The sequence below is a fragment of the Cyanistes caeruleus genome, chromosome 1 (genome assembly GCF_971803275.1).
Source record: "Cyanistes caeruleus chromosome 1, bCyaCae1.hap1.1, whole genome shotgun sequence".
Classification (NCBI taxonomy): domain Eukaryota; kingdom Metazoa; phylum Chordata; class Aves; order Passeriformes; family Paridae; genus Cyanistes; species Cyanistes caeruleus.
The window spans coordinates 1,906,207-1,929,090 of record NC_141701.1 but is presented as its reverse complement, the minus strand read 5'-3'; the positions used below and the strand labels follow the sequence as shown (position 1 = coordinate 1,929,090).

Genomic DNA, 22,884 nt, shown 5'->3' with positions numbered 1-22,884 from the left:
CCATTCCATTGCAGCCATGTCAGGCTGTTCTGGGCATTGCAACTGTGCCGTGCATGAGGAGCTGCCCCTTGCATTGCGGTCATTCTTCCTTTAAAGTGTGAGTGTTTGAGAGCCAAGTCTGGTGTTGATGGTGAGTGTCAAAGAGGACTGAAGAGGTGACCAATATTTGGAGAGCTGGGATATCATCAGTGAGGATGGAACTCATGTTCTAATGTTTGTGGGTGTGTTGTGAAGAGGGGTCCCAAACTATCCCAGGTCTGTCAGGCTGGTCTGGGCTTTGCATCTGTGCCAGGTGTGAGCACCTGGACTCTTCTGTTCCATGGGGGCAGTGGGAGAGTTGCCTCCTCAGCAAGTTGGCAGATGATGGAGTGGCTGAGGCACCACTTGGTTGTGCCACCAGTCAGAGAGGCCTGGAGACTGAGTGTTAATGGAATCTCCTACATTTCAGGAGTGAGAAATGGAATGTTCTGCATCTGCACAGGAACAGCACCTGGCCCCAGGTCATGCTGGGGGCTGAGAGTCTGAAAAGCAGCTTTGCGGAGCATCACCCGGTGCTGCTGGTGGAGAACAAAGAGACCACAAGAGCGCCATGCAGCTTTACTTGAAAAGGCAACATCAGCATCCAAGACAGATTTCAGGAAATTCTTGTCCCGAAGCTGGGAGAGGTGGGCCATCCTCTCTTTAGAGCACTAACAGGTTCCTGTGCAGTGCGGTTTGGGCAGATCTGGGCTGCCCAGTGGAAGATGCCCATGGACTTAGTGAAACAAAACCAGTTCATGGCCAACAAGACTGTAAAGCAGCTGGGAGATCTTTCACTGATGAGAAAATGAGAGAGCTGTGAATCCCAGGAGACAAGGATGGAGAGGGGCACATCATCAGTGTATGGAAGTCCCTGAGGGTAGGGAATGAAGGTGAGCGATCACAGGCATCCTCAGCAGTGCACATGTGAAGGATAATAGGGTAAAGGCACAAGAAAAAACAGATTTTTTTTTTTTTTAGTCCTTGTCAAGGACTAGAAGCATTTTTCAGTGTGAGGGTGGTGACAGAATGGAAGAGGTGGTGGAATCTCTGTCCTGAGAGATGCAAAACCCGAACTGCCCATGGTGCTGGAATTCCTGCTCTTGTTGGTCTTGAGCAGAAGGGAATGGGAATGAAGCTCTTGCCCTCCAGAGTTCCTCCCAAAATGTATGAATTTGTGACATTATACAGCGGGGGTTTGGGTATCAGCTGGGGAAGAGAGTTTGTCAAGTGTCTACTGGCACATAGTGGCTTTTTCAGAGCCATGAGCAGGAGAACACTGGTGTGTCAAAGCCTTGGGTGTAGCAGGTGATGGGGCTTATGAAAGGTTCTGGAAGGTCACACTTCAACCCTGCTTCCTGTGCAGTTCTTGTGATTACTGGTGGGGATATATGTCCTAGGAAAGATGTTCCAGCCCTTTTCCCCCTACACCAACAGCCTGTTAAGGCCTCACAATGTGCTGGGTGAGGGTGGGAGACAATTTGAAATCAAAACGGAGACATCTCAGGCTTTGATGCAGGAAAACTTTATTGAAGAAAAAGACTGAAGAGACAGGAGAAAAAGTTGGCAGGGTTCTGGTTCGAGTTGCAAGTAGGGTAACCATCAGCTGCGGTGCTTTGATTGCTGAAGCTGTTGCCAGAAGCCCAAACTCTTGCACCAATGGTTCTTAGCAGATGTAACCACCCCTTCTGCCATAGCAGCCCAGGCCTCCCAGCCCGTAGCCATAGCCCAGCCCGTAGCCAAAGCCAAAGCCACCAGAGATGGGCTGTCCCTGGGCATTGAGTTCACTGCCAACGGCAGCTGAGGAGGTGGATCCGACGACGGTGTTCTGGGGGAAGGAGGTCATGATGGGTCCTGGCATGGTGACCAGCACAGGGGCAGGGTCGATGATGACACGGGAATCCTGGCATTGCAGGGCACAGGGCTCGTTGCAGCTGTTGGCCAGCGGGGTGGGTCCGCAGGGTTGGCAGAGGCTGTTGCAGGCCATGGGTGTGGTGTGGAGGGTCCCTGGAAGAGAGGGGATTAAGCAAGCGGGGGTGTGGGGACTTGAGGGGTGAGGGAGTGTGGAGGCTGTTGTGGGGCTGTGGGGAGGTGTGAGGGCTGCTGAGGCTGGGGACAAGGATACTGGAAGAGAGGGGCCCAAGGGGCAGGAGGTGGAGGCTCAGGGGTTTGAGGCTCACCTGGTTGTCGGCACTGGAGGAGAAGGCTTCAGGAGAAGTGTGTGAGGGTGAGAGGCTCTGGGACATCTTTTATGCTGGTCCCGGAGGGGCGGGACAGCCTTGTCCCATGGCCTTGGGCATTTTGCAGACAGCAGCTCTTGCCCGGCCCATCCTGGTGAGTCATGACGTGGCTTTACCACAACTCTGCCATGTCATGTTTTGCTCTACGGACACCGGGTCTGTCTGACCTTAGCAGCATCTTTAAAGTGAGGCTTGGTGTTTGGAGTCAATGGGCATTGAAGATGTGTGTCAGAGAAAACCGGAATACACAACAAAAGCCGAGGAAAAGTAAAGGAATCATCAGTGAGGTCATTTTGTGGCAGTAGTGTGGTTTAGTTTGTGGGTGTGTTGTGCAGAGGGGCCCCATTCCATTGCAGCCATGTCAGGCTGCTCTGGGCATTGCAACTGTGCCGTGCATGAGGAGCTGCCCCTTGCATTGCGGTCATTCTTCCTTTAAAGTGTGAGTGTTTGAGAGCCAAGTCTGGTGTTGATGGTGAGTGTCAAAGAGGACTGAAGAGGTGACCAATATTTGGAGAGCTGGGATATCATCAGTGAGGATGGAACTCATGTTTTTATGTTTGTGGGTGTGTTGTGAAGAGGGGCCCCAAACTATCCCAGGTCTGTCAGGCTGGTCTGGGCTTTGCATCTGTGCCAGGTGTGAGCACCTGGACTCTTCTGTTCCATGTGGGCAGTGGGAGAGTTGCCTCCTCAGCAAGTTGGCAGATGGTGGAGTGGCTGAGGCACCACTTGGGTGTGCCACCAGTCAGAGAGACCTGGAGACTGAGGGTTAATGGAATCTCCTACATTTCAGGAGTGAGAAATGGGATGTTCTGCATCTGCACAGGAACAGCAAGTGGCCCCAGGTCATGCTGGGGGCTGAGAGTGTGAAAAGCAGCTTTGCAGAGCATCACCCGGTGCTGCTGGTGGAGAACAAAGAGACCACAAGAGCGCCATGCAGCTTTACTTGAAAAGGCATCATCAGCGTCCAAGACAGATTTCAGGAAATTCTTGTCCCGAAGTTGGGAGAGGTGGGCCATCCTCTCTTTAGAGCACTAACAGGTTCCTGTGCAGTGCGGTTTGGGCAGATCTGGGCTGCCCAGTGGAAGATGCCCATGGACTTAGTGAAACAAAACCAGTTCATGGCCAACAAGACTGTAAAGCAGCTGGGAGATCTTTCACTGATGAGAAAATGAGAGAGCTGTGAATCCCAGGAGACAAGGATGGAGAGGGGCACATCATCAGTGTATGGAAATCCCTGAGGGTAGGGAATGAAGGTGAGCGATCACAGGCATCCTCAGCAGTGCACATGTGAAGGATAATAGGGCAAGGGCACAAGAGAAAACAGATTTTTTTTTTTTTTAGTCCTTGTCAAGGACTAGAAGCATTTTTCAGTGTGAGGGTGGTGACAGAATGGAAGAGGTGGTGGAATCTCTGTCCTGAGAGATGCAAAACCTGAACTGCCCATGGTGCTGGAATTCCTGCTCTTGTTGGTCTTGAGCAGAAGGGAATGAAGCTCTTGCCCTCCAGAGTTCCTCCCAACATGTATGAATTTGTGACATTAATCTGGGAGGGTTTGGGAATCAGCTGGGGAAGAGAGTTTGTCAAGTGTCTACCGGCACATAGTGGCTTTTTCAGAGCCATGAGCAGGAGAACCCTGGTGTGTCAAAGCCTTGGGTGTAGCAGGTGATGGGGCTTATGAAAGGTTCTGGAAGGTCACACTTCAACCCTGCTTCCTGTGCAGTTCTTGTGATTACTGGTGGGGATATATGTCCTAAGAAAGATGTTCCAGCCCTTTTCCCCCTACACCAACAGCCTGTTAAGGCCTCACAATGTGCTGGGTGAGGGTGGGAGACAATTTGAAATCAAAAAAAAGAGGAGACATCTCAGGCTTTGATGCAGGAAAACTTTATTGAAGAAAAAGACTGAAGAGACAGGAGAAAAAGCTGGCAGGGATCTGGTTCGAGTTGCAAGTAGAGCAACCATCAGCTGTGGTGCTTTGATTGCTGAAGCTGTTGCCAGAAGCCCAAACTCTTGCACCAATGGTTCTTAGCAGATGTAACCGCCCCTTCTGCCATAGCAGCCCAAGCCTCCCAGCCCATAGCCATAGCCCAGCCCGTAGCCAAGGCCGAAGCCAAAGCCACCAGAGATGGGCTGTCCCTGGGCATTGAGTTCGCTACCAACGGCAGCCGAGGAGGTGGATCCGACGACGGTGTTCTGGGGGAAGGAGGTCATGATGGGTCCTGGCAGGGTGACCAGCACAGGGGCAGGGTCGATGATGACACGGGAATCCTGGCATTGCAGGGCACAGGGCTCATTGCAGCTGTTGGCCAGCGGGGTGGGTCCGCAGGGACGGCAGATGTTGTTGCAGGCCATGGTGTGGTGTGGAGGGTCCCTGGAAGAGAGGGGATTAAGCAAGCGGGGGTGTGGGGACTTGAGGGGTGAGGGAGTGTGGAGGCTGTTGTGGGGCTGTGGGGAGGTGTGAGGGCTGCGGAGGCTGGGGACAAGGATACTGGAAGAGAGGGGCCAAAGGGGCAGGAGGTGGAGGCTCAGGGGTTTAAGGCTCACCTGGTTGTCGGCACTGGAGGAGAAGGCTTGAGGAGAAGTGTGTGAGGGACAGAGGCTCTGGGACATCTTTTATGCTGGTCCCGGAGGGGCGGGACAGCCTTGTCCCATGGCCTTGGGCATTTTGCAGACAGCAGCTCTTGCCCGGCCCATCCTGGTGAGTCATGACATGGCTTTACCACAACTCTGCCATGTCATGTTTTGCTCTACGGACACCGGGTTTGTCTGACCTTAGCAGCATCTTTAAAGTGAGGCTTGGTGTTTGGAGTCAATGGGCATTGAAGATGTGTGTCAGAGAAAACCGGAATACACAACAAAAGCCGAGGAAAAGTAAGGGAATCATCAGTGAGGTCATTTTGTGGCAGTAGTGTGGTTTAGTTTGTGGGTGTGTTGTGCAGAGGGGCCCCATTCCATTGCAGCCATGTCAGACTGCTCTGGGCATTGCAACTGTGCCATGAATGCGGAGCTGCCCCTTGCATTGCGGTCATTCTTCCTTTAAAGTGTGAGTGTTTGAGGGCAAAATCTGGTGTTGATGGTGACTGTCAAAGGGGACTGACTATGTGACCAATATTTGGAGAGCTGGGATATCATCAGTGAGGATGGAACTCATGTTTTTGTGTTTGTGGGTGTGTTGTGAAGAGGGGCCTCAAACTATCCCAGGTCTGTAGGGCTGGTCTGGGCTTTGCATCTGTGCCAGGTGTGAGCACCTGGACTCTTCCGTTCCATGTGGGCAGTGGGAGAGTTGCCTCCTCAGCAAGTTGGCAGATGGTGGAGTGGCTGAGGCACCACTTGGTTGTGCCACCAGTCAGAGAGACCTGGAGACTGAGGGTTAATGGAATCTCCTACATTTCAGGAGTGAGAAATGGAATGTTCTGCATCTGCACAGGAAGAGCACCTGGCCCCAGGTCATGCTGGGGGCTGAGAGTGTGAAAAGCAGCTTTGCAGAGCATCACCCGGTGCTGCTGGTGGAGAACAAAGAGACCCCAGGGGCGCCATGCAGCTTTACTTGAAAAGGCAACATCAGCGTCCAAGACAGATTTCAGAAAATTCTTGTCCCGAAGCTGGGAGAGGTGGGCCATCCTCTCTTTAGAGCACTAACAGGTTCCTGTGCAGTGCGGTTTGGGCAGATCTGGGCTGTCCAGTGGAAGATGCCCGTGGACTTAGTGAAACAAAACCAGTTCATGGCCAACAAGACTGTAAAGCAGCTGGGAGATCTTTCACTGATGAGAAAATGAGAGAGAGCTGTGAATCCCAGGAGACAAGGATGGAGAGGGGCACATCATCAGTGTAGGGAAATCCCTGAGGGTAGGGAATGAGGGTGAGTGATCACAGGCATCCTCAGCAGTGCACATGTGAAGGATAATAGGGCAAGGGCACAAGAGAAGACAGATTTTTTTTAGTCCTTGTCAAGGACTAGAAGCATTTTTCAGTGTGAGGGTGGTGACAGAATGGAAGAGGTGGTGGAATCTCTGTCCTGGGAGATGCAAAACCTGAACTGCCCATGGTGCTGGAATTCCTGCTCTTGTTGGTCTTGAGCAGAAGGGAATGAAGCTCTTGCCCTCCAGAGTTCCTCCCAAAATGTATGAATTTGTGACATTAATCTGGGAGGGTTTGGGAATCAGCTGGGAAAGAGAGTTTGTCAAGTGTCTACTGGCACATAGTGGCTTTTTCAGAGCCATGAGCAGGAGAACCCTGGTGTGTCAAAGCCTTGGGTGTAGCAGGTGATGGGGCTTATGAAAGGTTCTGGAAGGTCACACTTCAACCCTGCTTCCTGTGCAGTTCTTGTGATTACTGGTGGGGATATATGTCCTAAGAAAGATGTTCCAGCCCTTTTCCCCCTACACCAACAGCCTGTTAAGGCCTCACAATGTGCTGGGTGTGGGTGTGAGACAATTTGAAATCAAAATGGAGACATCTCAGGCTTTGATGCAGGAAAACTTTATTGAGGAAAAAGACTGAAGAGACAGGAGAAAAAGCTGGCAGGGATCTGGTTCGAGTTGCAAGTAGGGTAACCATCAGCTGCGGTGCTTTGATTGCTGAAGCTGTTGCCAGAAGCCCAAACTCTTGCACCAATGGTTCTTAGCAGATGTAACCGCCCCTTCTGCCATAGCAGCCCAAGCCTCCCAGCCCGTAGCCATAGCCCAGCCCATAGCCAAGGCCAAAGCCAAATCCACCGGAGATGGGCTGTCCCTGGGCATTGAGTTCACTGCCAACGGCAGCTGAGGAGGTGGATCCGACGACGGTGTTCTGGGGGAAGGAGGTCATGATGGGTCCTGGCAGGGTGACCAGCACAGGAGCAGGGTCAATGATGACACGGGAATCCTGGCATTGCAGGGCACAGGGCTCGTTGCAGCTGTTGGCCAGCGGGGTGGGTCCGCAGGGACGGCAGAGGTTGTTGCAGGCCATGGGTGTGGTGTGGAGGGTCCCTGGAAGAGAGGGGATTAAGCAAGCGGGGGTGTGGGGACTTGAGGGGTGAGGGAGTGTGGAGGCTGTTGTGGGGCTGTGGGGAGGTGTGAGGGCTGCTGAGCCTGGGGACAAGGATACTGGAAGAGAGGGGCCCAAGGGGCAGGAGGTGGAGGCTCAGGGGTTTGAGGCTCACCTGGTTGTCGGCACTGGAGGAGAAGGCTTGAGGAGAAGTGTGTGAGGGACAGAGGCTCTGGGACATCTTTTATGCTGGTCCCGGAGGGGCGGGACAGCCTTGTCCCATGGCCTTGGGCATTTTGCAGACAGCAGCTCTTGCCCGGCCCATCCTGGTGAGTCATGACGTGGCTTTACTACAACTCTGCCATGTCATGTTTTGCTCTACGGACACTGGGTCTGTCTGACCTTAGCAGCATCTTTAAAGTGAGGCTTGGTGTTTGGAGTCAATGGGCATTGAAGATGTGTGTCAGAGAAAACCGGAATACACAACAAAAGCCGAGGAAAAGTAAGGGAATCATCAGTGAGGTCATTTTGTGGCAGTAGTGTGGTTTAGTTTGTGGGTGTGTTGTGAAGAGGGGCCCCATTCCATTGCAGCCATGTCAGGCTGCTCTGGGCATTGCAACTGTGCCGTGCATGAGGAGCTGCCCCTTCCATTGCAGTCATTCTTCCTTTAAAGTGTGAGTGTTTGAGAGCCAAGTCTGGTGTTGATGGTGAGTGTCAAAGAGGACTGAAGAGGTGACCAATATTTGGAGAGCTGGGATATCATCAGTGAGGATGGAACTCATGTTTTTATGTTTGTGGGTGTGTTGTGAAGAGGGGCCCCAAACTATCCCAGGTCTGTCAGGCTGGTCTGGGCTTTGCATCTGTGCCAGGTGTGAGCACCTGGACTCCTCTGTTCCATGGGGGCAGTGGGGGAGTTGCCTCCTCAGCAAGTTGGCAGATGGTGGAGTGGCTGAGGCACCACTTGGCTGTGCCACCAGTCAGAGAGACCTGGAGACTGAGGGTTAATGGAATCTCCTGCATTTCAGGAGTGAGAAATGGGATGTTCTGCATCTGCACAGGAACAGCACCTGGCCCCAGGTCATGCTGGGGGCTGAGAGTCTGAAAAGCAGCTTTGCGGAGCATCACCCGGTACTGCTGGTGGAGAACAAAGAGACCACAAGAGCGCCATGCAGCTTTACTTGAAAAGGCATCATCAGCGTCCAAGACAGATTTCAGGAAATTCTTGTCCCGAAGCTGGGAGAGGTGGGCCATCCTCTCTTTAGAGCACTAACAGGTTCCTGTGCAGTGCGGTTTGGGCAGATCTGGGCTGCCCAGTGGAAGATGCCCATGGACTTAGTGAAACAAAACCAGTTCATGGCCAACAAGACTGTAAAGCAGCTGGGAGATCTTTCACTGATGAGAAAATGAGAGAGCTGTGAATCCCAGGAGACGAGGATGGAGAGGGGCACATCATCAGTGTATGGAAATCCCTGAGGGTAGGGAATGAAGGTGAGCGATCACAGGCATCCTCAGCAGTGCACATGTGAAGGATAATAGGGCAAGGGCACAAGAGAAAACAGTTTTTATTTCCTTGTCAAGGACTAGAAGCATTTTTCTGTGTGAGGGTGGTGACAGAATGGAAGAGGTGGTGGAATCTCTGTCCTGAGAGATGCAAAACCTGAACTGCCCATGGTGCTGGAATTCCTGCTCTTGTTGGTCTTGAGCAGAAGGGAATGAAGCTCTTGCCCTCCAGAGTTCCTCCCAAAATGTATGAATTTGTGACATTATACAGGGGGGGTTTGGGTATCAGCTGGGGAAGAGAGTTTGTCAAGTGTCTACCAGCACATAGTGGCTTTTTCAGAGCCATGAGCAGGAGAACCCTGGTGTGTCAAAGCCTTGGGTGTAGCAGGTGATGGGGCTTATGAAAGGTTCTGGAAGGTCACACTTCAACCCTGCTTCCTGTGCAGTTCTTGTGATTACTGGTGGGGATATATGTCCTAAGAAAGATGTTCCAGCCCTTTCCCCCTACACCAACAGCCTGTTAAGGCCTCACAATGTGCTGGGTGTGGGTGTGAGACAATTTGAAATCAAAAAAAAGAGGAGACATCTCAGGCTTTGATGCAGGAAAACTTTATTGAGGAAAAAGACTGAAGAGACAGGAGAAAAAGTTGGCAGGGATCTGGTTCGAGTTGCAAGTAGAGCAACCATCAGCTGCGGTGCTTTGATTGCAGAAGTTGTTGTCGGAACCCCGAACTCTTGCACCAATGGTTCTTAGCAGATGTAACCGCCCCTTCTGCCATAGCAGCCCAAGCCTCCCAGCCCGTAGCCATAGCCCAGCCTGTAGCCAAGGCCAAAGCCAAATCCACCGGAGATGGGCTGTCCCTGGGCATTGAGTTCACTGCCAACAGCAGCCGAGGAGGTGGATCCGACGACGGTGTTCTGGGGGAAGGAGGTCATGATGGGTCCTGGCAGGGTGACCAGCACAGGAGCAGGGTCAATGATGACGCGGGAATCCTGGCATTGCAGGGCACAGGGCTCGTTGCAGCTGTTGGCCAGCGGGGTGGGTCCGCAGGGACGGCAGATGTTGTTGCAGGCCATAGTTGTGGTGTGGATGGTCCTTGAAAGAGAGGGAAGTGAGGCTGGGCAAGGCTGTGGCGGTTTGTGAGGTGGTGATGCAGGAGGGTGAGGGAGTGTGGAGGCTGTTGTGGGGCTGTGGGGAGGTATGAGGGCTGCGGAGGCTGGTCCTGAGATCACTGGCTGGGAGAGGCCAGGGGTGCAGGGGCAGGAGGGTCAGGGAATTGAGACTCACCTGGTTGTCAGCTGGAGAAGTGTGTGAGGGTGAGAGGTGCTGGGCTGGCTTTTATGCAGGTCCTGGAGGGGCGGGACAGCCTTGTCCTATGGCCTTGGTGCATTTTGCAGACTGCAGCTCTTGCCTGGTGAGTCACGATGTGGGGAGTGTTTTCCTTTATGCAATTCTGCAATTCTGTGTCCTTTCCTTGGGGCAGTGTCCATCTCACCTTGGCCGCAGCTTTTAAAGGGAGAGTTGGTATTTGGGAGGATTTGATTGTTCAGTCAGAGAGGACTGAATAAACAACCAGAGCCTTGGAGAACTGCAATGTCATTAGTTCAGTCCTTTTGTGGCACTCGTGTGCTGTGGTTTGTGGGTGCCTTCTGATGACTGGGCTCCTATTCTGCACTACTGGGTGTCCATCAGTCATTATGTTGCACCCAGGAATGCTGAGGGAGCTGCTGATGTCCCAGAGAGGTCACTCTGCAAGAGCTTGGAAAGGTCCTATTGCCTAGGAAGGGTTTTTGATAGATGAAAGGGACCTCATCCCCTTTTTTCTTTAATGGGATGAAGTGACACCATCTGGATAACTTGAAGCTGTTCAGGCTGAACCTGTTCCATTTTTATGGTCCATTTGGAGTTCTCAACTTTATATGACAACATGCTCAGTGAAATAAGTGTTTTTCTTGACCTCATTCAGAAATAAAGAAAACAAACAATACACCTGGCCTGATCCCATTTTTTCCCAGGTTGTACTGTGACATGACTTCACTTAGTCCACTCTCAAGGCACAACGTATAACTTGTCTTTATATTTTGTTCCAGAGAGCAAAAACCAATAATTATTAACTGATGCTCAGCAAGTTCCTTTTTCCTTTTCTGTCATGATGTAGATATTTCTTTATGGAATTCTATGATTCCATATCCTGCTCTTGACTCCTCCTTCTCAGCTTGGTGGCTGCTTTTAAATGTGAAGGCGTATTTGGGAGGATTTGCATAGAAGGTTCATGTCAAGGAAATCATGTCAATGTCAGGGAGGGTGGAATAAACAACCAAAACATTGGAGCAGTGGGGTGTCATCAGTGTGGTCACTGTGTGACATTCATGTGCTTATGGATGTGTTTTGAAGAGGAACCCTATTCTCTCCCAGCCCTGACAGGCTGCTCTGGGATTTCCAGCTGTGCTGGAGGTGTTGCTCCTTCCCTCACATTTCATCCCTTTCCACACTGATCCCACCTGCCCACTCTTGACAGTAGACCTGATCTTTCATGTTGGCTGTGCTCTGTGGGTGTCCTGGTGCTCTTCTTACTTTAAAGGTTTTGATATCTGGTGCCTTTTGGATTTTTACATGGGCTGAGTGCCAAGGGGTGAGGCCACTTGTGATGGTCAGAATGAGGATTTGGAGGTCGCTTATTAGAGGCAAGCATTGCATGATCCTCAAAAACAACTCAGGCAAGTCTGGGTTGGTTGTGTCAGTGCCCAGCGTGGATGCCTGAGGAGGATCTGAAGGACTGGACCCAGGGGCTTGTGGTCAGTGTCCCGAAGTCCAGATGGCAGCAAGTCCCCAGTGCTGTAGCCCAGGACTTGGATCCATTGGGCCAACACAGAAAACCTCACAGGTGCTAGACATCTGCCAAGAGCTGTTTGTTGGAAGGAGTCATCCCAGGTAAAAAGAAATGCTGGGTATCAGCTGGAACAATTGTTTCCTTCTCTGAAAAAGCTTTTGTTTTGTGGTTGCGGTTGGGGCAAAATGAAGCAGGAGGTGTCCCTGTGTGGTAAAACGGACCCCAAGTACCCAGGTGAGGATTGGAAAAAGTGTATGACCAAGCAGGGAGATGTGAGCTGTCTGCTTATCACTGATGAGGTCCCACATGAGATATTGTGGGCAGTTCTGGGCTCCCCAGTGTGAAAATGAAGTCAATTTAGTGAATCCAGACCAGTTCAGGACAACAAAACTCCAAAGGGGTTGGAGAATCATTCCTACAGGATAGACTGAGACAGCTGGGACTCGCAGTGGACAAGGATGGAGGGGGGTGCCATCAGTCTGTGCAAATCCCTGATGGCAGGGAATGATGTGAAGCAGCCCAGCTACTTATGGATGCTAAATCTGAGCCACAGTGCCTGTACAGATTGCAGGCCGCATGGCTCCTCAGGCTGCCTGAGAAAGCAGCCTGGGAAAAATATGAGAAGGAATTAAAACAATTCTCAAGGACGCTAAACAGCCTTGCAGGTGTTGTTTTGCAGTCTTGTTTTTCCTTGCAGGAGAGGGTCAGGGGGGTGGTGTGCCCCTGACCAATGATGGTGATGTAGCACTTTGCTAACCAATAAGAGTTTCCTTTCTGTACCTTTCCATGTATCTGTCTATAAGACAGGGCTGAAGCAATAAACTAGAGAATTCTCGTGTTGAAACTCCCTTGAGAGTTTATGTCGTTCTTTGTAGCCGTTCCCAATCGGAACGACAGCTACTCACAGCAGTGTTCACGTGCAGGGCAAGAGAGCAAGGACACAAGTGAAAACAAATGGAATTCCCTGAGCAAAGAATACAAGAATCTTTCATTGTGAGGGTGGCCACAGAGTGGAAGAGGTGTTGGAGCGTCTGTCCTGAGAGAGTGAACACTGAACTGTCCATGGTCTTGAAAATCCTGCTCTTGATGATGCTAAGCAGGGCAGTTGAAGCACTTGTGCTCCAGATTTCCTGCCAGAGTGGTTGATGTAGTTCCTCAGTTTGCTGGAAAGGTTCAAGAGACCTGCTGGTAAGGGAGTTTGCAAGTGTGCACTGGTATGGAAAGACTTTACCAGACCTATACCCAGGAGAGAATTAATGTGTCCAAGGTTTTGGTTACAGATTCTGGAAGATGTTCCCTCCTCTACTTCCAATGCCAGACTCAGTTGTTTTGACATATTTGTGAGGGAAGGTGTTTTTGGTGTATTCCATGTACCCCAATGTTCTGTGGAGCTGTGGAATATACTTGGTGAGGATGTGAGACCATTGGAATTAAAAAAAGAACGGGAGGTGTCTCAGGCTTTGATGCAGGAAAACTTTATTGAATCACAAGAATGAAAAGACAGGAGAAAAAAGTGGAAGGAATCCAGCATAAGGTGCAAGTACAGTGACCATCAGCCAAGGAGCTTGGCTTGCAGTTGTTTCAGAGTCCTGAACTGGTCATGACAGAGATACACAAGTCCAAAGCTGGTGGCTGAGAGTCCTCAGCAGATGTAGCCACCCCTTCTGCCATAGCAGCCCAGGCCTCCCAGCCCATAGCCAAATCCACGGCCATAGCCAAGGCCATAGCCAAAGCCACCAAATCCACCAGAGATGGGCTGTCCCTGCACACTGAGTTCAGTGCCCACGGCAGCCGAGGAGGTGGATCCAACGGCGGTGTTCTGGGGGAAGGAGGTCATGATGGGTCCTGGCAGGGTGACCAGCACAGGGGAAGGGTTGATGATGACGCTGGAGTTCTGGCATTGCAGGGCACAGGGCTCGTTGCAGCTGTTGGCCAGCGGGGTGGGTCCGCAGGGACGGCAGGAGTCGTAGCAGGCCATGGTTGTGGTGTGGAGGGTCCCTGGAAGAGAAGGGGGTGAGGCAGGGCAAAGGTGTGGGGGTGCAAGGGGCAGAGATGAAAGAGGGTGAGGGAGTGGGGCAGGTATTGCGGGGCTGTGAGGAGGCATGAGGGCTGCTGATGCTGGGGCCGAGCATGCTGGAAGAGGGGCCCAGGCGGCAGGAGCAGGATGGTCAGGGGAGTGAGACTCACCTGGTGGGAGCAGAAGGAGAAGGGGTGAGGAGGAGTGTGTGGTGGAGAGAGGCTCTGGGCCGGCTTTTATGCTGGTCCTGGAGGGGCGGGACAGCCTTGTCCCCTGGCCCTGGGGCATTTTTTAGGCAACAGCTCTTGCCTGGCCCAGCCTGGTGAGTCATGAGGTGGGGAGTGGTTTCCTTCCCGATGTTCTGCAATTCTGTGTCTTTCCCTTGAGTCCCATTTGACCTTGGCCACAGATTTCAATTGGGAGAAATAGAGGCAAAGGAATTGGTACTGGTTTTGTCGTGAATGTAGAAGATGCAAACAAAGCCTACAGGAATCTGGGTGTTGTGTCATGTCTTCAGTTAACCCCCAGACATTCCTTCTGGCCAGACCTACTTCTCTGCAGCCTGGGATATGTTCAGTGTTCTGTGCTGAAATTTCATAAATGGCTTGTGAGGTGGCCATGTACCCTTGGCTGTGAAACGCTCCAGCAGTTACTGAGACAGGATTAGGGAAGGAAATATGAACAGGCTGAGGGAGTTGACCCTCCTGATCCACACCACTGTTGGAGCTTCACGGAACAAGGACATGAACATGGTTGACCAGGAGCAGTGCAGGGAGACCATGACACTGATGGGAGTGGAATATAGTTAAGATGAAGAGAAGCTGAGAGAGCTGGAATTTCCTTCAGGCAAGAGGGAGGAATATAAATGGGACATGTTGTCAATATGCCATGGAATGACCTCAGTGATGACACCCCACATCTTCTAAGCTGTGGTTGAATCTTCTATGTATCGTGACACGCACAATCAACACCACCACCTTGGTCTCTAATTCTTGTAACTAAAACCTACCACCAAGGCCAGGTGCCCTCAGGAGCAGAACATGAAATTGCACAATTCCACATAGGAACAATCGGTCCATGACAGAGAAGGAAAGAGGAGCTTGCTGGCTGTCCGTTAGTAATTATTGGGTTTTGCTCATAGGAACAACGCATTAAGACTTACAAATTATAAGTTATGAAAACCTGTGGCTTGAACGTGGGAAAAAGGAATTGAAGTCACAGACCAGCCTGGGAAAAAAGGGACAGGGCCCCACTTGTTGTTTATTATGTTTCTGAATGAGGTCAAGTAATACACTTTAACGACAGAGTATATTGTCCTGTAAATTTCAAAACACAAGTAGACCATGACACTGGAACAACTCCAGCCCTGAGCTGCCTCTCATTTTCCAGATCCTCTTTCTTGATAACACTGAAGACACAAAAGGAAGGAGCTCTCTTTCGTCTCTCAGGAAGGTCTCTCAGACATGAGGACCTTTCCAAACCATTGCAGAGTGACCTCCCCAGGGAGGGACACCAGCAGCTCCCTCAGCATTCCTGGGAGCAACACAATGAGTGATGGACTTCCAGTGGCACAGAAAGAGTCGAAGTCTGCACAAAGCAGCCACAAACCACAGCACATGAGTGCCACGAAATGACCTCACTGATGACATTGCAGCTCTCCAAGGCTCTGGTTGCTTATTCAGCACTCCCTTACACATTTAATAATGAATATATGATATTTATAAATATTTAATTATTAAAATAAAAATACTTAATAATGAAATCAGCCCAAATATCCTGATTGAAAGCTACAGTCAAAGTCAGATGGATGCTGATTCAAGAACTGGACATGGAATTGCAGAGTTGTGGGAAGAAAAACATTCCCCTCATCATGACTCATCAAGAGTCATACTTTGGGCCAGCAAAGAGCTGCTGCCTAAAAAATGCCCCAAGGCCATGGGACAACGCTGTCCCACCCCTCCAGGATCAGCATAAAAGCCAGCCCAGGGCTTCTCTCCCACACAGGCTTCTCTTCACACCTTCGCCTCCTGCTCCTACACCTTGACAACCAGGTGAGCCTCAAACCCCTGACCCTCCTGCTCCTGCACTCCTGGCCTGTCTCTTCCAGAAAACTCAGCCTCAGCAGCCCTCACACCTCCCCACAGCCCCACAACAGCCTCCACACTCCCTCACCCTCCTGCATCAACACACGGTGCACACCTCACCCCTGCCCTGCCTAACTCCCCTCTTTTCCAGGGACCCTCCACACCACAACCATGGCCTGCTACGACTCCTGCCGTCCCTGCGGACCCACCCCACTGGCCAACAGCTGCAATGAGCCCTGTGCCCTGCAATGCCAGGATTCCCGCGTCATCATCAACCCTTCCCCTGTGCTGGTCACCCTGCCAGGACCCATCATGACCTCCTTCCCCCAGAACACCGCCGTTGGATCCACCTCCTCGGCTGCCGTTGGCACTGAACTCAATGCCCAGGGACAGCCCATCTCTGGTGGCTTTGGCTATGGCCTTGGCTATGGGCTGGGAGGCCTGGGCTGCTATGGCAGAAGGGGTGGCTACAACTGCTAAAGGCTCTCAGCACCACTCCAGAAATCATGCTCCCACTCTGGGGCAAAAAGGCACTGATGATCTGGAAAAACCTCCTCCAAGCAAAGGACTCGTCTGAAGATCACCCTACTTGCACTTCAGCTTGCCTACCATCCACTTGCTGCTTAAGGCCTTTCAGTCTTCTACCTCAATAAAGTTTTCCTGCATCACATCTTAAGATGAGTCCTCCTTCTTTCTGATCCCAAGACACTTCCAGTCTCACTCAGCACAAAGCCGGGGTTCCACACTCTACTGGGGTGGGTTAAAAAGTGCGCCAAGAGCTCTTTTAGGATTTATTTCCCCATTCTACTACCAACTGGCACACCTTGCTCTTCCAGAGCATCCCACAAATCTTTCAGCTACTGGATCACAGACCTACACTAAGGTAGATCTATCCCTGCCTCTGGCACAAGCCTCTCTGGCGGGTGTGTTCACTTTTGCTGGGCAGCAGTTGCTTCTGTCCATCATCATCTTCCAGGCTCATCTACAGATCCAAAGAAGCAGGTACCATGTCTTCCTTGTCACTGGGGGCTCAGAGTTCTACACCAAATTCTGGTACAGGAGAGCAGAGGGTGAGATTCCCCCACTCTCTTGTGCTGCCCACACTGTGGGAATGAGCCCAGGATACAGGGAGTTTCTGGTCGGTGAGTGCACATGGCCGGGGAATGTCCAATTCTTCATCCACCGACACCCCAAATCCTCCTCCTTGGGACTACTCTCAATCCTCTCATCTTCCAGCTTGTATTCTGCATGTTTGGGATTGCTCCAATCAAGCAGATTCTGCCCCTCTGCTCCTCTCTGGTGATACTGGAGAGCTCTATTTATCTCTGGGTTACTGGCAATAAGGAGAACAAGACTCTGGTTTAGAAGATCCAGAGAACAGCCTTGAGGGTTATCCCTGGCTGAAGCTTTGGGACAGCCATTGCCCCGGACATTGGGGCATTATTCAGGTTACCTGCTCGTGCCTGGTACAGCCAGGTGAGTCATGAGGACTCTTTTGCTTCCCACAGCTCAGAAATTCCAGGTTCTGCTCTTGCGACCATGTCCATCTCACCCTGGCGACAGCTTTAGTGGGTTGGAATTGGTTCCAGCATGGGTGGATGAGGGAACATGGACCAATAGCCTGTACTTGGACTTGTGCAAAGCTTTTGTTCCTGTGCCAGACAACCTCCTTGTCTCTAACCTGGAGAGATGAGGAGTTGATGCTTGGAACTCTGGCTGGATAAGGAATGTCTGGGATGGTCTCATTCAAAACTTGTGGTCAATGGCTCCATGGCCCTGTGTTGAGAATAGGGATGAATGGTGACCCACAGATACTGATACTGGAACCATTATAACTTCCCATCTTTCTCAGGGATACGGAGAGTGGGTTTGAGTGCCCTTTTGGCAAGACTGGGGATGACACCAAGATGAGTGGTGTGGTTCATGGTCTGAGGCAAGGGATGGCATCCAGAGGGTTCTGGAAAGCCTGGGGAGATGGTCTAGTGCAAAGCTCATGAAGGTCAACAGGGCCAAGAGGAAGGTTCTGCACCTGCATTGGCTCAATCACAGTAATGGATGATGGATGGGCAATGATTAATTAAGAGCATCCCTGAGGAAAAGGACTTGGGATGCTGGTGGATGAAGAATTGGACATGTCCTGGCCATGGGAATGAGCTGAGCAATAATCCTCCGTGTCCAGAGCTTATCCCCACAGTGTGGGCAGAACATCCTGCCACTCTGCTGCACTCTGATGGGACTGGACTTGGGCCTTCCACTCTGAGGACACAAAAAAGGGGAAGACACGGACCTGCTTGAGCGGATCTGTAAATGGCCTTAGGAGATGATGAGGGTCAGGAGGAACGGGTGTCCAGCCAAGGTGAGTGCACCACCCAGGAGGACCTTGTGTCAGAGCCACAAATAGACCTAAATTAGTGGATCCAAGTGTGTGTTCAAGCAAGTGAAAAGTTACTGTGATGCACTGGAAAAACAAAGCACACCAATGGGTACTGGAATTGCAGTAATATCTCCTAAAAGAGGTCTTGGAGCACTTTTTCAACAACCCCAATAGCCTAAACAATATTGCCTTAATCTCAAAGGGTCTAGGGAGAAGAAAGGAGAAGAAGTCTTCTGAGGTTATAATGCAGGAAAACTTTATTGAGGTAGAACAGCGAAAATCCAGGAGCAACCAGTGGAAGGCAGCTGGTCTGAGGTGCAAGTAGGGCAACCATCAGCTGGGGCCCCTTGCTTGCAGATGGTTTGGCCAGACCACCAAGGGTTCCACAGTGGGAGAAGCTTAGCAGAGGTGCCCAAGGGTCCCTGGTTTGGGAGAAGGGGTTTGCAGCAGAGACAGCTGGACAGAGCTGAAGGGGCCAAGTAGAGCAAGGAGTGGAGAAGAGCAGGAGTCAGATGGGCCATGTTTCCAGGGCAGCCCAGGTTGGCCCCTTGTCTGCTGCCTTGCTTGGTGCCCTGAGAGCAGGAGCTGGAAGTGCTGAGTCCATCTGAGAGCCTTGGACCAGAGAAGCATCCTCAATGCCTGAGATGTGTTCCAGGGAGCTGGTGGTTGGTGTCAGGGGTGGTGCTGAGAGCCCTTAGCAGATGTAGCCACCCCTTCTGCCATAGCAGCCCAGGCCTCCCAGCCCATAGCCACAGCCCAGCCCATAGCCAAACCCACGGCCATAGCCAAAGCCACCAAATCCACCAAATCCACCAGAGATGGGCTGTCCCTGCACACTGAGTTCAGTGCCCACGGCAGCCGAGGAGGTGGATCCAACGGCGGTGTTCTGGGGGAAGGAGGTCATGATGGGTCCTGGCAGGGTGACCTGCACAGGGGAAGGGTTGATGACAACGTGGGAGTCCTGGCATTGCAGGGCACAGGGCTCATTGCAGCTGTTGGCCAGTGGGGTGGGTCCACAGGGACGGCAGATGTCATAGCAGGCCATGAGTGTGGTGTGGGGGGTCCCTGGAAGAGAGAAGGGGATGAGGCAGGGTAGGGCTGAGGGGTGCGAGGTGTGAAGTTGACAGAGGGCAAGGGAGCGTCGAAGCTGTTGTGGGGCTGCGGGGAGGTGTTAGGTCTGCTGAGGCTGGGGCTAAGCGTGCTGGAATAGGAAGGCCAGGGGTGCAGGAGCAAGACGGTCAGGGATTTGGGACTCACCTGGCTGTCAGCAGGAGCAGCAGGAGAAAGCGTCAGAAGAAGTGTGTGAGGGAGAGAGGCTCTGGGCTGGCTTTTATGCTGCTTCTGGAGGGGCGGGACAGCCTTGCCCCATGGCCTTGGGACATTTTGCTGGCAGCAGCTCTTGCCTGGCCCAGCTTTGTGAGTCATGAGGTCAGGAGTGTTTTCCTTCCTGATATTCTGCAGTATCGTGTCTTCCTCTTCTCTTCATGTCCTTTTGACATTGGCGGCATCTTACAATTGCAATAATTAGAGACCAGTGCCAGTTTTTTTGATCACATCTATCAAGACACATAGAAGATTCAACCAAAGCTAAGGAGAACTGGGACGCCATCAGTGAGGTCATGCCATGTTGACATGTCCTATTTCTATTTTTGCCTCCTCTCTCAAGAAGTCCAAGCCCTTTCAGCTTCTCATTTTGACGATACCCCAGTCCTGTAACTGTCATGGTCTTCCTGCACTGCTCTTGGTCAACTATGTCCTTGTTCCACTCCGGAGCACCAATAGTGGTGGGGAACAGGAGGGTCAACTCCCTCAACCTGCTTGTAATTGTTCTCCTACATTACGTATCCTGGTAACTCCTGGAGCTTTTTATTCCAGAGGGCACATGTCCACCTCATGATCCACTTCAGTTCCAGCAGGACTACAAGGACCTTCCCTTCTCAAATGCTTAGGTTGCCAAGGGAAGGGCAACTGGTGTCATGAGTCTGGACTTCTGTCAAGGCTTTAACAGAGTCCCACAAGACACCCTTGTCTCTAAACTGCAGACACTTGGGTTTGATGGGTGGACTAATCAATGGAGGAGGAACAGCCAGAGAGTGCTGGTCAATTGGTCTATGTACAGGTGGAGGCCAGTGATGAAGCCTTCAGGTCCCTGCCTTAGACTGGTGATCCTGAATACCTTAATCAAGGACAGGAACAGTGAGATCAAGATCACCCTCAGCATGTTTGCAGGTGCCAGGAAGCTGAGTGTTGCAGTTGACACAAGAACATGGAGGGATCTCATCAGGAGGGACACTGGGAATGGTGAGAATGTAAGAACCTCATGAGCTTCAACAAATCCAAGTTCAAGGTCCTGGATGTGCATAGGGGCAATCCGAGACATGAGCACAGCTTGGCAGAGGAACTCCTTGGGAGCAGTTTGACAGAGAAGGTTTTGCGGGTTTTGGTGGACCAAAACCTAGACATGACACAGCAATATGAATTTTCAGCCCAGAAACACAACCATACCCTGGGCTGCATAGAAACAGGTGTGGACAGCAGGAATGGCTGGGGGTGAATTGAACACAAGAGAAAACACCCAAATTCTTGTGGGCTTTCTTTGTATCTTCCACATTCCTGACACAAAATAATAGCAATCCATTGGCTGCTATTGTTCCCAATTAAAAGCTTCTGCCAAGGTCAGATGGACACGACCTCAAGGGGAGGGCATGGAATAACATAACATCAGGAAGGAAAACAAGACCCACCTTATGACTCACCAGGCTGGGCCAGGCACAAGCTGCTGCCTAAAAACGCCCCAAGGCCATGGGACTAGGCTGTCCCACCCCTCCAGGACCAGCATAAATGCCAGCCCAGAGCCTCTGTCCCTCACACGCTTCTCCTTCTCCTCCTCCGACAAGAAGGTGAGCCTAAAAACCTCAGACCCTCCTTTTCCTGCCCTCTTGGACCCTCTCTTCCAGGGCACTCAGCCTGAGCCTCGGCAGCCCTAACACCCCCCACAGCCCTACAACACCTACCCCACTCCCTCACGCTCTTTCATCACTGCCCCGTGCATCCCCCCACACCCTTGCCCTGTCTCACACCCTCTCTTCCAGGGACCCTCCACACCACACCCATGGCCTGCTACGACTCCTGCCGTCCCTGCGGACCCACCCCACTGGCCAACAGCTGCAATGAGCCCTGTGCCCTGCAATGCCAGGACTCCCACGTTGTCATCAACCCTTCTCCTGTGCAGGTCACCCTGCCAGGACCCATCATGACCTCCTTCCCCCAGAACACCGCCGTTGGATCCACCTCCTCGGCTGCCGTGGGCACTGAACTCAGTGTGCAGGGACAGCCCATCTCTGGTGGATTTGGTGGATTTGGTGGCTTTGGCTATGGCCGTGGGTTTGGCTATGGGCTGGGCTGTGGCTATGGGCTGGGAGGCCTGGGCTGCTATGGCAGAAGGGGTGGCTACATCTGCTAAGGGCTCTCAGCACCACCCCTGACACCAACCACCAGCTCCCTGGAACACATCTCAGGCATTGAGGATGCTTCTCTGGTCCAAGGCTCTCAGATGGACTCAGCACTTCCAGCTCCTGCTCTCAGGGCACCAAGCAAGGCAGCAGACAAGGGGCCAACCTGGGCTGCCCTGGAAACATGGCCCATCTGACTCCTGCTCTTCTCCACTCCTTGCTCTACTTGGCCCCTTCAGCTCTGTCCAGCTGTCTCTGCTGCAAACCCCTTCTCCCAAACCAGGGACCCTTGGGCACCTCTGCTAAGCTTCTCCCACTGTGGAACCCTTGGTGGTCTGGCCAAACCATCTGCAAGCAAGGGGCCCCAGCTGATGGTTGCCCTACTTGCACCTCAGACCAGCTGCCTTCCACTGGTTGCTCCTGGATTTTCGCTGTTCTACCTCAATAAAGTTTTCCTGCATTATAACCTCAGAAGACTTCTTCTCCTTTCTTCTCCCTAGACCCTTTGAGATTAAGGCAATATTGTTTAGGCTATTGGGGTTGTTGAAAAAGTGCTCCAAGACCTCTTTTAGGAGATATTACTGCAATTCCAGTACCCATTGGTGTGCTTTGTTTTTCCAGTGCATCACAGTAACTTTTCACTTGCTTGAACACACACTTGGATCCACTAATTTAGGTCTATTTGTGGCTCTGACACAAGGTCCTCCTGGGTGGTGCACTCACCTTGGCTGGACACCCGTTCCTCCTGACCCTCATCATCTCCTAAGGCCATTTACAGATCCGCTCAAGCAGGTCCGTGTCTTCCCCTTTTTTGTGTCCTCAGAGTGGAAGGCCCAAGTCCAGTCCCATCAGAGTGCAGCAGAGTGGCAGGATGTTCTGCCCACACTGTGGGGATAAGCTCTGGACACGGAGGATTATTGCTCAGCTCATTCCCATGGCCAGGACATGTCCAATTCTTCATCCACCAGCATCCTAAGTCCTTTTCCTCAGGGATGCTCTTAATTAATCATTGCCCATCCATCATCCATTACTGTGATTGAGCCAATGCAGGTGCAGAACCTTCCTCTTGGCCCTGTTGACCTTCATGAGCTTTGCACTAGACCATCTCCCCAGGCTTTCCAGAACCCTCTGGATGCCATCCCTTGCCTCAGACGATGAACCACACCACTCACCTTGGTGTCATCCCCCAGTCTTGCCAAAGGGGCACTCAAACCCACTCTCCGTATCCCTGAGAAAGATGGGAAGTTATAATGGTTCCAGTATCAGTCTCTGTGGGTCACCACTCATCCCTATTCTCGACACAGGGCCATGGAGCCATTGACCACAAGCTTGGAATGAGACCATCCCATCCATTCCTTATCCAGCCAGAGCTCCAACCATCAACTCCTCATCTCTCCAGGTTA

General features: G+C 51.8%; 7 protein-coding genes and 1 pseudogene across 7 annotated transcripts; 2 read left to right on the top strand and 6 right to left on the bottom strand.

Annotated features, from left to right (window-relative positions):
- Nucleotides 1–1,684: 1,684 nt before the first annotated feature.
- Nucleotides 1,685–2,021, bottom strand: LOC111942088 (feather beta keratin-like). Its single transcript, XM_023945283.2, has one exon. The coding sequence runs from the start codon at nt 2,003–2,005 to the stop codon at nt 1,685–1,687; it is 321 nt and encodes a 106-aa protein (XP_023801051.2). The 5' UTR covers nt 2,006–2,021.
- A 2,262-nt stretch (nt 2,022–4,283) lies between these two features.
- Nucleotides 4,284–4,610, bottom strand: LOC147655244 (feather beta keratin-like). Its single transcript, XM_086857986.1, has one exon. It carries the CDS (start codon nt 4,608–4,610, stop codon nt 4,284–4,286), a length of 327 nt encoding a protein of 108 aa, XP_086714112.1.
- A 2,268-nt stretch (nt 4,611–6,878) lies between these two features.
- On the bottom strand, nt 6,879–7,205 carry LOC147655243 (feather beta keratin-like). Its single transcript, XM_086875992.1, has one exon. It carries the CDS (start codon nt 7,203–7,205, stop codon nt 6,879–6,881), a length of 327 nt encoding a protein of 108 aa, XP_086732118.1.
- Nucleotides 7,206–9,329: 2,124 nt separating this feature from the next.
- Nucleotides 9,330–9,801, bottom strand: LOC111942084 (feather beta keratin-like). Its single transcript, XM_023945280.2, has one exon. It carries the CDS (start codon nt 9,798–9,800, stop codon nt 9,474–9,476), a length of 327 nt encoding a protein of 108 aa, XP_023801048.2. The 5' UTR covers nt 9,801; the 3' UTR covers nt 9,330–9,473.
- Nucleotides 9,802–13,015: 3,214 nt separating this feature from the next.
- On the bottom strand, nt 13,016–13,776 carry LOC111942072 (feather keratin B-4-like). The gene is made up of 2 exons (XM_023945260.2): nt 13,742–13,776; nt 13,016–13,552 (listed from the first exon to the last, which is right to left on the bottom strand). The coding sequence occupies exon 2, from the start codon at nt 13,530–13,532 to the stop codon at nt 13,197–13,199; it is 336 nt and encodes a 111-aa protein (XP_023801028.2). The 5' UTR covers nt 13,533–13,552; nt 13,742–13,776; the 3' UTR covers nt 13,016–13,196.
- A 2,035-nt stretch (nt 13,777–15,811) lies between these two features.
- On the top strand, nt 15,812–16,331 carry LOC111942071 (feather beta keratin pseudogene; annotated as a pseudogene).
- Nucleotides 16,332–18,284: 1,953 nt separating this feature from the next.
- Nucleotides 18,285–19,074, bottom strand: LOC111942078 (feather keratin B-4-like). Its single transcript, XM_023945267.2, has one exon. It carries the CDS (start codon nt 19,072–19,074, stop codon nt 18,724–18,726), a length of 351 nt encoding a protein of 116 aa, XP_023801035.2. The 3' UTR covers nt 18,285–18,723.
- Nucleotides 19,075–21,127: 2,053 nt separating this feature from the next.
- LOC111942069 (feather keratin B-4-like) lies at nt 21,128–21,931 on the top strand. The gene has a single exon (XM_023945257.2). The coding sequence runs from the start codon at nt 21,142–21,144 to the stop codon at nt 21,490–21,492; it is 351 nt and encodes a 116-aa protein (XP_023801025.2). The 5' UTR covers nt 21,128–21,141; the 3' UTR covers nt 21,493–21,931.
- The last annotated feature ends 953 nt before the right edge of the window (nt 21,932–22,884 follow it).